The sequence below is a fragment of the Bos grunniens genome, chromosome 3 (genome assembly GCF_055505025.1).
Source record: "Bos grunniens cultivar Pamir isolate PY7600 chromosome 3, Bosgru_T2T1.0, whole genome shotgun sequence".
NCBI classification, from domain to species: Eukaryota; Metazoa; Chordata; class Mammalia; order Artiodactyla; family Bovidae; genus Bos; species Bos grunniens.
Window position 1 is genome coordinate 27,934,953 of NC_141167.1, and position 14,422 is coordinate 27,949,374.

At 40.1% G+C, this 14,422-nt stretch overlaps 2 protein-coding genes across 7 annotated transcripts in view; one reads left to right on the forward strand and one right to left on the reverse strand.

Moving 5' to 3' along the window:
• ZYG11A (zyg-11 family member A, cell cycle regulator) overlaps positions 1-13,690 on the forward strand; it is a 73,642-nt gene extending 59,952 nt beyond the window's left edge. For 2 of the 3 annotated variants that reach the window (XM_086388773.1, XM_086388783.1), the window contains exons 12-14: positions 1,208-1,269; positions 1,815-1,912; positions 4,948-13,690. In XM_086388773.1, coding sequence (XP_086244899.1) covers positions 1,208-1,269; positions 1,815-1,912; positions 4,948-5,111 — 324 coding nt within the window. In that variant the 3' untranslated portion in view covers positions 5,112-13,690. The remainder of the gene's footprint in view (positions 1-1,207; positions 1,270-1,814; positions 1,913-4,947) is intronic. The other variant, XM_086388778.1, reaches the window with a different exon arrangement.
• Positions 7,401-14,422, reverse strand: part of ECHDC2 (enoyl-CoA hydratase domain containing 2) — a 30,398-nt gene continuing 23,376 nt past the window's right edge. For 3 of the 4 annotated variants that reach the window (XM_086388813.1, XM_086388791.1, XM_086388806.1), the window contains 3 exons: positions 10,309-10,359; positions 8,844-8,891; positions 7,401-8,036 (listed from right to left, as the gene is read on the reverse strand). In XM_086388813.1, coding sequence (XP_086244939.1) covers positions 7,959-8,036; positions 8,844-8,891; positions 10,309-10,359 — 177 coding nt within the window. In that variant the 3' untranslated portion in view covers positions 7,401-7,958. The remainder of the gene's footprint in view (positions 8,037-8,843; positions 8,892-10,308; positions 10,360-14,422) is intronic. The other variant, XM_086388797.1, reaches the window with a different exon arrangement.

Below are 14,422 nucleotides of genomic sequence, written 5' to 3' on the forward strand. Positions count from 1 at the left end.
CTGAAGATTCTCTTTGCTCTCTCATGTTGGATTCCCTGTTTCCTGGATTGCATACCTTTCTATTCTTTGGTATACTCCCGCATTCTGTTGGGTCATATCCTCTAGTAGCTTCTTAAGAGATGTAAGAAAAGAATTTGAAACCTTTTATATTTGAAAGACCTTTATTTTACATTCACCTTTAGTTGATCAGATGGCTGGATATAAAACTCAAGTACTGAAATACTTTCCTTTCACATTTCTAGGTCATTGCTCCATTGTTATTTCTTGGTATCACTGTTGAGAAGTCCTGTGCCATTTTTCTTTGGAAGTTTTAAGATCTTTATCTTTATTGTTTTGAAATCTCAGTGATGTGCCTTGATATGAGTTTATTTTCATCTGTTCCACTGGCTACTTACTGCTCTGGAATCTTGTTTTCCTTCAGTTCTAGGAGATTTCTTTCTATCCTTTTCATTCCTCCATCCCTTCTTCCTCTTTTACTTCCTTCCTTCCTTCCTTTCCTCTTTTTCTCCCTGTCTCCCTCCCTTGCTTAATTCCTATTCTCCTGATTGAAAATCATAAGGTTGGCTTCCAACAGTCTAAACACCCATAGAAGGATAGAGTTGAGGGCAGGGGCACCTCAGCATTTAGTATTTAGTATTTTTCACTTTAGCCCCCTGTTTTTAGGATGGTACTTCCAACCTCAATTGTTCATGGGGTTGCCCAGTCCAAACATTTTTGTAAGGGGTGGTAGAGGAGATCTGGTAGTCTTGATTCCTTGGTACTTTCAACCAGTCCTCCTATTTTAAGCCTACCTGTAATCTCACTTCCTGAAGTACTTTGTATGCCCAGTTTTTAGGTCTGTTAGGGGTTCTGTTCAAAATGGTTTTTTTTTTTTTTTTTTAACCTTCCCCAGTGCTAGACCTATTAAATCATTTGCCATTTTTCTTCTGCTTTGTTTCATGTGTGTTTATCTTCTTTTAAACCAGTTGTACTGTTCCATTCATGCTCAGTCTTCCATCTTTAAACAGAAGTCCCTTTCTGGTGTATTGTTTTCCACATGACTTTCTTCATATTCTACATATATAATGGCTGTCTAATTAATGGTTGGTTGGTTAGGTATACCTAAATTTGAGTAATCCTCAATTTTGAAAATTTATATTGTTTCATATGTATATAATTATAAATGACATGAAACAATACTAGAATCTTGATTTCTCTTTTTGTGTAGTATGCAACCATCCAGAAATGGCCAAGTTCAAGTTGTAAGATGACAGCTTTGGTTACTTACAGGTAATTTCGTCATGGTGTAGTACTTCTCTTAAAGCTTGTCCTTAGTCTCCTCACTCTGTAGAGGCCATGGTATAATAAAATATTAGAATCAAATAGCCTTATATTCAAATCTGATTTCTTTGTGATACTTGTAAAATCACTTTAAGAAAATCTCTGAGACTTAGTTTTTGTCATCTGTAAAATGAAGCTGACAGTGTGCAATATTGAGGGTGGAATCAGTTTTTGAATGTATAGTGTCTAACACAGAATATAATTTCTTAAATGCTGCTGCTGCTGCTAAGTCGATTCAGTTGTGTCTGACTGTGCGACCCCATGGACTGTAGCCTACCAGGCTTCTCTGTCCATGGGATTCTCCAGGCAAGAACACTGGAGTGGGTTGCCATTTCCTTCTCCATCTTAAATGCTAGTTCCAATTATATGCTCAGCAATACATCTGTCTTAATGAAGAATTGACTCTGGGAGTGGCTGCGGGGATGTTGAAAATATTACTATATCCCTGATGTTAGCCTGAGTTCTGAAGAAATATCTTCTTTGTACTTATTTAGATCCTTCAAGGCATTTTTTCCGCTCCTTGGCAACTTCTCTCAACCAGAGGTTCAGCTCTGGGCACTATGGGCCATGTATCATGTCTGCAGTAAAAACCGTATGTATTTAAAAATAATTGTTTTTTAGCTATTTTTTTGTAAAAGGATTAAGTTCAAGATGGAATTTTGAAAAATTGTTCTCTTATGTCCTGAGTTTAACCCTTTTTAAGAAGAAACTAAAAAGCTTTTGTATTAGTATAAAAAATGCTACAGAATTATAATTTATTTGGGGATGGATGGTAAACAATATAGAAAGTGAAAGTGTGCTCCTGCTCCTATTCCCCACAGGCAAGCACTGTTCATTAACTATAACTATCCTTCCAGGTAATTTTCTGTATATATGCTATAGTTATTATATACTGTACGTGCATATGTTTTTAGACAAAATGGGCTCATTCTGTGCATGGTATCCTATAGCTTTCTCGTCACTGAATATTTTGTCATAAGACTATCTTTCCTATAAGTAATACATAGATTTGCCTCTTTGTAGTGGTTTGTGGGAGACTGGGGGGCCAGATGTCAGGAGTTGTTTCTCAGGAAATTAAATGTTTTTCCACATTTGTTGCTTTAAATTCCTCTTGGGAATTCTTGGCTTTTTTTCTTTGCTAAGGATTATTACTAAAATTTTTGCTTGTATTATAAAAGAATCCTAGACTTTAATTCTGTATAAAAGAATTAGAGAATTTGTATTATAAAAAGGATTATAGACTAATTTTATGCTGAAAAATCTTAAAGGTATAACTTTTAGAATTAATGAAATGTTTAACTATCAAAAGCATAAACTATCTTAAAATAGCTTTAACAAGTATTGGGGCCTATGTACAAAAAACTCTAGGAAATAATTTATAGACTGAAATAATTATGGACATATTATACTCCTCAGTTCTTTTCTATTCACATATATAATACAGTTCAAGTGAATGAATACAGTAAATGATGAGGAATCTGAAGATTATTCTAAAGCTAAAGTGGCAGAATAATTAGGAAAGAACTGATAGAGAAAAATGGTTTTTAGGAGCTTGCCCTAACACTTCTCTTTATTTTTGGCTACACCCACAGCATGTGAGATCTTAATTCCCCCAGGAGATATTGAGCCTGGGCCCCTACAGTGGAATCTTGGAGTCCTAACCAGTGGACCACCAGGGGAAAAAAAACACACAAACACTGTATATATTTAGGAAAGATACATATGTCTGATGATTAAGAGAACAGACCCCAGAACCAGACTATTTGAACTTTACTCCCTGTTTTTCCATTTACTAACTGTGGGAGCTTGAGCAAGTTACTTAGCCTTTCTGTGCCCCAGTTTCCTCATCTGTAAAATAGGGATCCAAGTACCTGTTTTATAGGACTGTTATGAGAATTAAGTGAGTTAACATTTGCAAAGCATTTAAACATTGCTTGGCTTATAGTATTAGCATTTGCACATAGCATAGTATTAGTACAAGCATAGTATACTTTGTGAGTATAATCTGCAGAGCTGAGTCAAAATGTTATGAATGTTTATAATTTTGTTGGGTATTGCTAAACTGTCTTCCAGAGAGTTGATTACCAGTTTGCATTCCCATCAGCAATATATGAGAGCTTGCAGTTTCCTTTTATTCTTGCAAAACTTTTAGTTGAATTTTTTATCTTTGCCTGTCTAAGGTGAAAGTGATTCTAACTTGACATTTTAAGTAAGGTTAACTGTCTTTTCTTATATTTGGATTGTCTGTTGGTTTCCTTTGCTTATGGTTGTTTACTGTTTTTTTTTTTTTATCTTTTTAATTTGAAGGAACTCTTGCAAATATTTTTTTCCAGTTTATTGTCTTGATTTTATTCATTGTTTTTGCTAGTCATTGTTTTGTTCTATGGTGTCTGGATTTCAGATCATGGTTATACCTTACAAAATCGATGAACATTTTCAGAAATTTTCTTTTAAAGTATTACCCTCCAGCTATTCTCTCTGTTCCTTTCTTATAACATTTATCAGAAATATCTTATATCTTCTCTCAATCAGTCCTACATATCTTGTTACCATTAAAAAAAAAAGTATCCATGTCTTTGTTTCTTTTTAGTGCATTCTTGGTTGTCTTAGTTGTGTGTTTTTTCTAAGATTTTTATTCATGTGGATGGACCATTTTAAACTCTTTATTGAATTTGTTACAAAACTGCTTCTGTGTTTTTTTTTTAATGGTTTGTTTTTTTGGCCATGAGGCGTGTTAGCTCCCCAGCCAGGGATTGAATCCATGTCCCCTGCATTGGAAGGCAAAGTCTTAACCACTAGTCTACCAGGGAAGTCCTTAAATATGTTTTGGATCATGGTTTCTGTGTTTAATTGACTGTTTCACTGATTAAGAGAATCTTTTTCAGACTGAGTTGTGGACATATCCCTTTAGTACAGTTTTGTATTTGCTTCTGTCAAGTGTTCTGGAGGTTTTCCTGGGATTGGTCTAATCCTTATATTAATTTCTCAGCTCAAGGATTCCAAGAACATTTAGGCTAACCCTGTACCAACTTGGGTTGAGATCCCAACTTGGGACTCAGGAAAGACTTCTCCCCAGAACCCAGGCCAAGATAGACATGTTTCATTGTCTCATCCCTTGTCTCATCTGGCCTTTTGAGGGGCCAAATTTATGCATTATTTTTGCTTCTGACTTCCTAAAGTTAAAATTGAAATTCCTAGATTACTGAAACTGACAGTCCCTTTCTACTCCAGAAAAGTTACAGGTGAGGTTACATGAGCTTTAAGTGCTTTTTTTTTGCTCTTTGTGTCTGACTCCTTGACAGTTCCTTTACTTTGTACACTCAACCATGAATTTAAAATTTTTCAATTATATTTTATCCAGCCTCTGGTATTTTTAGGTTGTCTAGCTCAGCATACTGCCTGAACATGAAATTTTTATTATTTTCGTAATAGAAGAAGTTCTTATCCTTTTAGCTAGAGATATTTGAAGCATAGAGTTGTCTGGAAATAAACTTAATAAAATAATCATCCGTTATCAAATTGCATAAGCCGAGCATTATTGGCATCTTTAAAATGATGAATGTGGTAACTGGGAATATTTAAAACACCAACTTGAACATCAGGTTTCTTTGCTTGATTTTCTTTCAGCCAGCAAATACTGCAAAATGTTAGTTGAAGAAGAAGGATTGCAACTTGTGTGTGACATCCGGGAGCACAGTGAAGCAGACCCCCAAGCACAGCAGATCGCAGCCTCCATTGTAGATGACTTCAAAATGTACTTTATAAATTACCAGAGGCCCTCTCTCTGTTGAAGGCCCTTCTTAACCTCAGGGCCTCAGAGGTGCTACGTCTTCAGTATCAGGCCTTCTGCTGTATCAGCAATCAAGTGTTGGATTGAAACAAGTTGTCGGAGTTTGTGAGCTGACCGCCTTGTTGGCCTTTTGGGGGATGATTTTCTGTAAGTTATAAGAAGTTTGGATTTGTGTGATAGCCATAATCTCAAATCAAGTTGGAATCATTCTCGGAATACCTTTTCAGTAGTTTTGAAAAATCAAGCCCTAGACTCTGTGGGAAGACCTGTAAGCTTTTGTTCAAACAGCTATGCCAGTTAATTTTCTTTAGCCCTGACCAGTTTCTAACTGAGTATTGTCAGAGGAAAGAAAAAAAGAAATACCTATGGGGGACCTCTGTATTTATGTTAAATTTCATGGTTGAAAGAATCTCCTGAGTTGTTTTTCCTGGCTATGTGAGGCCTTTGGAAAAGAAATGCATGAAAAAGTTCTAGGAAACATGTGTGTTTAAATGTATTGTTTGGAAGGCAGAACCTCTATTGGAGGGAAGGGAAAAATTTTTTTTAATACATACCAAATTACCTTCCACTTGTTGGGTGGAGGAAAGAGAAATACATTTTTATGATTTTTGGATAGTCTACCTTTGACCTTTTTTCCTCCAACTTTACACCTTAGACTGAATGAGCATAATAACATTGTGGGTAATTGGTGCTGGTGGGGCCTGGTCACAGGACTGAGAAGTGTTTAGATGAAAGATTATATAGCGAGTATAAATCTCAATCCCTCAGATTTTTAATTTGAGTGCGACTGTGACCAAAACAGAGGAAGGACTGTGCCAAAGATTTAAAGAGGTGCTCTTACCTAACTTGGATGAGAAAAATAATGAGCTTTTCTGAGAACCAATCTCAACCTCAGTGTAAGCTATGAAAGGCTTTTGTTTGTGTCCTCTGCAAATGTGCTTTATGGAATGAAGTCCTTCCTCACATTATTGACAGTCAATGAAACATGTTATGCCAGTCATCTAAATTTTTCGAAGAAACAATTTTTTTAAATTGGTAGCTTATTTTAGTATTAGATTTTTATACTGTAAGCTGGCCAGATTCTTAACCGGAATGCCCCATATCGTCTTTTGAAATCAAATGAGGTTTATTCTTATTCTAAATTATTTTCTCAAACTATTGCTCACTGGTGTCCCACTGGATAAGGGGAATTTGTGACCTGCTTCCTTCAACGGCCCTGAAACTCCACAGATTTTCTCATTCACTCTTGTGCATGATTCTAAAAGTATGTCTTAGTTTCCTGACCTGGGTTCCATATGTCAGAACATGCTGTTACCAGATACAAGCGTGGGCTGATGTGAGGAAGATGAGTGGGAAATAGTACCTGTTGAGGTCCAGTTCAGCATTGGGCACCTCTGTACATTTTCTCTGATTTTCAACAGTCCTCTGGGATAGTTTTAGTCTTCCCTGGTGGCTCAGATGGTAAAGGCATCTGTCTACAATGCGGGAGACCCGGGTTCGAGCCCTGGGTTGGGAAGATCCCCTGGAGAAGGAAATGGCAATCCACTCCAGTACTATTGCCTGGAAAATCCCATGGACAGAGGAGTCTGGTAGGCTATGGTCTATAGGGTTGCAAAGAGTCAGATATGACTGGGTGACTTCACTTTACTTCAACAGATAAGAAGAAGGAAGTACAACAAGATGGTTACTTTCCTAGATAGACAAATTTTGCTTGTGTGGTTGGTGCTGATTCCTAAGACTTGGGTTCTTGTCTTACTTTTCCTTCCAGGAAATGAGTACAGCTTTGAGGCACATTTGTTTTTAAAAGCAAGTCAACAGTGTTACTGGTCTGTGTCCATGCCCATGCCCATGGTTCAGTAACTCCTGAGCCTGCCCAGGCACAGGCTTAGGAAGCTCAGATCAGTTAAAGAATGACCACATGACTGTCTCTTGCCCTGCCTTGGTATAGGAGGAGGGCTGCTGAGGCTAGTGTGCACATGTGTATATCAGCCCCCCTTTATTTCAAAGTGCCATCATCTTGCTTTTTTGCTCGTGCTAGTCCCCTCAGTTTTCCTCTTCTTTGCCTCCATTGCCTGTTTGATCCTTCAGCCTTCAACTGCAGTATTACCTGTCCATTTCTTAGTCTTCCATGTTGTCCACCTCAGTTAATCGTTCCCTTCTCAGGGCTCCTAAAAGTTAATTAAATGCACCAGCAAAGATTTGTCTGCCACCCTACAGTTTACAAAAGGTTTTCACAGCAGTGATTTCATCTGGTTCTTAAAAGAAAACAGTACATTAATCATAACTCATGTTTATGGAACATCAGGTATTTTATTATTTTTTAATCCTCAAGACAGGTTCATTATAGTTGAGGAGGCTGAGGCAAACAGTGAGTAACTGGCAGAGAGCTGAGTCTATTCAACCACAACCAAGGTCTCCTTATTATCTCTATTGTACTGAGGGAGAAACAGGGCCATTGTGGGGTGGTTCTTACAGCATCTTGCATCTCTGGTGAGCACCTAATAACTGAGACGCAGTGATCAGACTTGGGTGCCAGTGCTATAAGGGCCCAGAGGGGTCTGTTTTATCCTTAGTTTATTGTCCTATTAGGGAGAGACAGGTATGCTCCAAAGCCAACCTCACCCCAGTGATGAGCTCGCCTGGGTGAGGAGTAATGAAGGGAGCAGTAGGTGGCATAGTCAGCACCCTAGTACCAGGCACCATGCCTGTTATTTCCTATCCATCATTGTCCTTGTGAGGAATCTGGAACCCAGAGAGGTGAAATGATGAGGGCAGAGGTGCTGCACATCTTCCTTCTGGATCCTGCCCTGTAAGCTGTGCATCTCCCTTGCTTCAGGTTAAATGGAGGTCACTCGCCAACAAATCTGGGGAGGCGCTTCTCCCTGAAAGCAGCCATGCCTTCCAGCCGATCCCGGGTTGGGATGTTCTGAAACAACATACAGAGTATCAGTTTGCAGGGACAGGTGCAGAAACCAGTAAAGACTTGCTGAAGGTTGTTCAGCCCCTGGCGAGGCCAGAATCCAGTCTTTCACTGTCTTTGGACTCTGGTGTTGGGTCATGCAAACATGTGGGCCTTGGTGGCTCCTTGATCTCCTCACACCAGCCTGATTTTGTGCGCAGTGTACGTGCCTCTGAGAGCTCACAGTCTCATTCAGCAGTCTGAAATGAGGCTACTCGGTAGAAAACAAAGACTAGGCTTTGTGGTAAGAGCTCTGGCTCTGAATCCTGGTATGCAGTTGGTTTACATTGGGTTCTATAAGTTCCCAAACCCCCGTTTAGGAGGATTTTGTTACTTGTTAGCCTGGAGATTCATGTTTTTGACTCACTAAGGAGTAAGGGGCTAAATGGGTCAGCCATAGTTTATTGTCCCACCATCGAGCATACACAACCTATGGGCAATAATCAAGGCCTTGGCATCCTCCAGCCTGGGCTCTAGGCTGGTACAGCCTGGCCTGTACCAGTAGCCACTGATACAGAGAACTCAGAAGCTGCTCTTCTTCTGTCGGGTTCCTCTGTGATTCTCTGGACAGCAAATTAGGGCAGGGTGCAGTGCCATTAGATGGCTGAGGAAACAGCCCCAGAGAGTGCTCTGTGGCTCCCCTGGGATCAGTGCAGGCTGACTGTGTGGGTTGGGAGGAACCTGTTCAATTGGTCATGTACTAATAGTACCCAAGAACCCCACCCTGGCCTGGCCTCTGCTTACAAGCATGCAGGACTGGCAGCAGACACGTACCTGGGCGTAGCATATCCCTTCAATGGCCATCCCTGATGCGATGTCCACCTGCAGGAAAGAAGTGGTGCCTGGATCAGCCTTGCCCACCTCCATGTGCCCTGGGCGCCAGCTCGCCCTGCTCTCTACACCACTTCCTGCTGTTCCCTGGATTCTTCCAGCAAAGAATTATCCAGGCTTACTGTATGCCAGACCATATGAAGAGAGATGGTGTGATAAGGAATCCCCTACTGGAGAGGGAACACCATTCATTACAGAGGTGAGGCAGTGCTAGGATGAGTGGGGGCTGTGAGAACAACAGGGGGGATTACAAACAGCCTTAGAGATGAGGAGGGAGTGTGTGAGCTGTGCTTGCGCAGGCATTGTCCCCTCCTTCCCCACCTGGCTGCCTCACCGTGTCTCCTGTCACCCCCATTAATGAACTCTGCTGGCTTTCCATTGCCCTCAGAACCAAGGCCTGCATGACTTGGCCCCTGGCAACTTCCCAGTCTCTACTGTCCACTGCTTGTTATTACTCACTTAAAGGCACTATTATAAGAGAAGTGCTGTTCATAGCAGCAGTTATTTTCCCTACTACACAGCTGAGAAATCTGAGGCATAGAAAGGTGGAGTGATTTGTGTAAAGACACAACGGTGTGTGGGAAAACAGGTCTTAGAACCCAGATGGTCCAGCACCAGGGCCCATGCCCCTAACCTCACTGCTGTGCTGACTCACTCGTCCCTTCCTCTTGTTCAGTTGAGTTGCTTATTTATGCACCTCTGTTTTTTCTCTCACACTTTCCAATTTTTCTGGAATTCTTATCCAGCCTAAACCCCAGTTCTAGAAAACATTCTCCAACACAGCACTGTCCAGCCCTGTACCCAGTAGCCCCATGGAAGGTGCAGCTCTACCCTCTCTGGGCTGTCTACTTGGTACTCGACTTTTTATTAGTGACTTATGTCAGTCCCTCTCCTACCTTGGGGGCAGAGACCATATTTGATTCATTCTGGTGTCCCAGTTCAGGTCTAGGTTTAGTGTGTAATGAATGAATAAGTTGATGTGTAGGATGAGTTAGCTGCAGCCAAGTCAGCGTGCCTGAGCCCCGTCTGTGAGGCCGCATTGCTGACCATCAGCATAATCCTGAGAACATGGACTGATAGCCATGCAGACCTGGGTTCTTGTAACTCATTTGCTCTGTGACCCCGGGTAAGTCATTTACCCTTTCTGGACTTCAGCTACCTTCTCTAACCAAGGGAGAGAAATGAGGATAAAATATAATTTGGAGTATTTTTACCTGGCCAAACTTCATTTTGTAGATGGGTAAAACTACAAAACAAAGAGAGAGGTTCAGGCTCCAAGTCTATTAGAAGAGTCTGATTGCTGAGTTCTTTCCAGCTGTGTTGTCCATCTGTGTGCCCTGAAAGCACTGCCTCCCAGCCACCCCACTGACCTTAGCAGATGCTAAGTTCCGACCCAGAACCCTCTCACCTCTATTCCTCGGTCAATGGCTACTTTGCTCAGCCGCACAGCAATGGGGGCCTAGGGAAAAGCAAACGCTTGGTTGAGGGGATCAGTTGGTGCTCACAGGCACACAAGCTCCATGATAGGGGATGAGGTCTGGGTAGAAATCCAGCTATTCTAGTGACAGTGTTTACTTTTGTTAGTGTTATACCTACTAATTAGCTGATGTTCCTTTTCAATAATGAAGGAAGCCTAACCGATCCCTAACCCTCCTAGTCCTGACCATCTGGAATTCTTGTCAGTTAATACATGCCTCCAGCATGTACAACATACTCCACTGTACACATGCTTTCCCACTCACAGACTTGTCTAACGGTCACAGGCTGCTCCCCAGCCCTTCAGGAGGGGTTTAATTGAGGCTCAGGGTGGGGAAGCAGTTGGCCACGTTTATCCAGTCAGTGGCGAAGCTTGGATCCGATTCCCAGTCACCTTTCCCACTCCTGTCCCTTCCTCTACCCGTCTCATCTCAACAAATGCAAGCCTCCACTGAAAGCACGTTTTACCCCAGTAGGGTGAAAAATGTCAGTAGTAGGAACTTGGACTTTGGAATCTGACAGGCTGGGGTTGAAATCCTGAGGGCCATTTTGTAGGGCCACTTGGAAGCAAGAGCACTGAAGTGACCATCTTTGCCTCATTGGTCTTGCTTCTAATTATTTTGTGCCACTGCAGGTCTGGCTCTCCATCCCCCACCACACTTCCAGGCAAGGAGTGCGTTTGCCTCCTATTTTGTTCATATTGTATTATTTGAAGGTTTTGTAAGACTTTATCAGGAAAGAACAATTTAAAAAGTCTGTTAGCATGGAAACCATAAATGAAAAAACTAGCTACATAAAGATGAACTTCAGACAGGGAAAAATACCACAGATTCAAGCAAAAATCAAGATCTGGGAGAATATATTTGTGATATTGTGACAGAAGCGTTTCCTTTACAAAAAGCTTATATATATATATATATATATATATATACACACACATACTTTTTAGCATTCACACAGTATGGAAAGCTAGTTCACAAAAAGGAAAAAAAGACATAAGGTGTGCTCAGCTTTACTTTTAAAGAAAACGTAGATCAGAACAGTTAGGTGCTCCTTTTCACTTCACACTTGGGAACTGTAAAGGTTGATAATGCCCATTATCGTTGAGAAGTATTTGCACACAGAGTTGAATGGAGAGTAAACTGGAACAATGCTTCAGGAGGACAATTTGCCAAGAACTGGCAGATTAGATAGATGCCCATGCTCTTTCATGTTGTAACTCCATGTAGGCATCTACCCTATAGATTCATTTCCAAGAGTACACTAAGATGTACAAAGTTAATCACTCCAGCTATTTTTAAGGAGCATAAAGATGTCAGTAATGTGAATGTTCCTCACTAGAGTACTGGTTAAATGATGGCACATCCATACCATTAATGAAAAAGTGTGCAGTTTAAATGAATGAGGTTGATAAGTATGTGCTGAAATGAGCAACTCTCCAACATATAAGGTGAGAAAAGGAAGCTGCATCGTGCTGTGTATATTATTCAGTTTGTGTAGAAGGTGTTGGTGTGATGTGTCTTTGGGGAGAAAGGTCATGAGAATGAAGAACTTCACTTTTTGTTTTATACTTTTCCATACTGATTGAATTCTTTTCTGTGCATAGTTTTTAAACGTCAGTTAGAACTGGACTAGCCTTTAAAGGTGTGTTCCTTGTCCCCTAAATTGTCCTAAAGGAATTTAGAATTAGATATGTGAGTATATGTGTATATTTTACATGTACAATGAATATTTCTGGAAGAGTATGCGAACTGTTAACAGTGGTCATCGCTGGGGAGAGTGACTGGGGAACTGAGGACTGTTTAGGTGACCCAAAACACTTGTCTTTTTGCCAGTGACTGAAGGGTTTTAGGATGTGGGACTTTTCACTTTGAACCTGGAACAGCCCCAGGATAACAGGATCACCCTACTTTTGATTTTTACTCTGTGTCCTTCTTATTCTTCTCTCCTTTTTGATTTGTTTATCATGAATATAACTCCTGATTTCTCATTGAAGAAAATTAAAAACTATATAGCATGTTGTCCCTGTGTTGAAAACACACATATTTATGTTTCTGAGTGTGTGTGAGTACATATATGTAGTTGACCCTTGAACAACCCAGGGCTTGGGCGAACCAACTGTCCATGCAGTAAAAAATCTGCACGGAACTTAAAGAGTTCTACATCCACAAATTCAACCAACCTTGGATCGTGTAGTGCTGTAGTATGTATTTAGTGGGGAAAAAAAATCCATGTATAAATGAACCTTCACAGTTCCAATTTGTGTTGTTCAGTGGAACACTCTGTGAAGCTCAGTTAGAAATACGATGGATCATTATGTGTTATTTGGAAATGAGAACAGTGAGTCACAGTTGCCACAGGATGTTCCATTACTTTGATGTTAAAATGGAAAATGTATTCAAATCCATATTCAAAGGGTAAAGTATATGTACTGTTTAAAGGGGAAATCTGAGTGTTAATTTCTGGACCTTGTGTTTATTGATAGGCTCTTTGAGGCTGTAATCTCTGGAGCAATTTCACTGCTGGTTTTGGTAATTTGTCCACTAGAGGGCAGCTGTCTACAACAGCATCTCTTGCACTCAGGAATCTTTTCATATTTGGCACTCAGTAACTCACCTGGAAGTTAAACAGGTTGCATCAGAATGCCCCAGGATTTGCATTAGTGATTCTAATACTAGTTTTTGGTAGGCTGTTGTTTTGGTATGGAAAGCTACTTTTAAATACTGGAATACTAGTAATTAGTAAAATACCATTATTTCAATATATTGAAAAGTCATGAGACCAAGCTCAAAGACCCAGTTATTTATTTTATGCAAAAAGACAAACCCTAGAGTCTACAAATAGACCCCTCAGTCTGTGTAAGTGTAATCAGTTACTACCCCGAGTCACTCAGAGTTTTTGTTATCAGTTCAGACTTTCTGACCAAGTATAAGAGAAACATGACAGCATTAAAATGAACAGCTTCAGACTCTCCATTTATGTGTGATGAAACTATAAACAAGAAATGAAGACAAAACAAATGCTTTTAAACCAAACTTACCATGTTTTTTATAGTCCTTGCCCTCAAGTAACTAAGCAAGTAAGTAAGTAAAGATCTCAAAGTTATAAAAAGAGGCAGGATAGGATTATTTGAGGGAGATTTTTTTTTCCCCCTAAGTAAGATAACTCTTTTTTACTTTTCATGATTAATACAAATATTGTGTTAATAATATTAAAATTATAGATTATGGTTAACAATATTGTATTACTTTTGTAACATGTCTTTAATTTTTTGTATTTGAAATCCATTAAAGATTTAGTTTGTTCTTTAAAAATTGTGTACATGGTCTGCACTCTTTAAAATGCTAGTTATCATCTGTATTTCTGTATTATGCAGAATGGATGCCAAAACAGTGTCTGTCTTTGTGGTGGTGCAGTCACTTTCTTTGACTTTGATGAGCAGTCACTTAACCTTGTTGGGTCTGTTATAGCACAGACGCGACAGGCATAATCACCTCACCTGGATTGTTCTAACATTGGGACACTATTAAAGTACCCAGGATTGCTTGTGTCTGATGGATGAGGCACCATATGGGCTCAGTGAGTATTACAACTTAACAGAACCTGGCTCCATTTCAGCTGCTTGCCTGTCTTTGTGGAAACTTGGGATGTCCCTCTGGCTCTCTTAGAGAAGTGAGAAGCCAGTGGAGCCTCTCGGGTACTTGGAGATTACATGTAGGCAGGGCCTAACCCACTCCCTGGGTATCTACACCTTTGGGGAGACTATGCTAATAGGCTATTTGAGGATTAAAAAGTATGGGTCTTAACACATGTCCTACATCATGTATTTCAAGTGCTTTTCCACCATGTAGTATGGTCGAAAGATGGGCTGGTAGTTCTTTATCTGCTTTAAAGAATCTTGCATTTTCAATTTTGGGACACATTCATGCTTTACTGTCCAGTACAATAGCCAACAGCCAGATGTGTCTGTTAGCATTAAAATATGGGAAGTGTAATTGAGAAAGTAAAATTTTAATTTAAGTAATGTGGCTAGTGGGGCTTCCCAG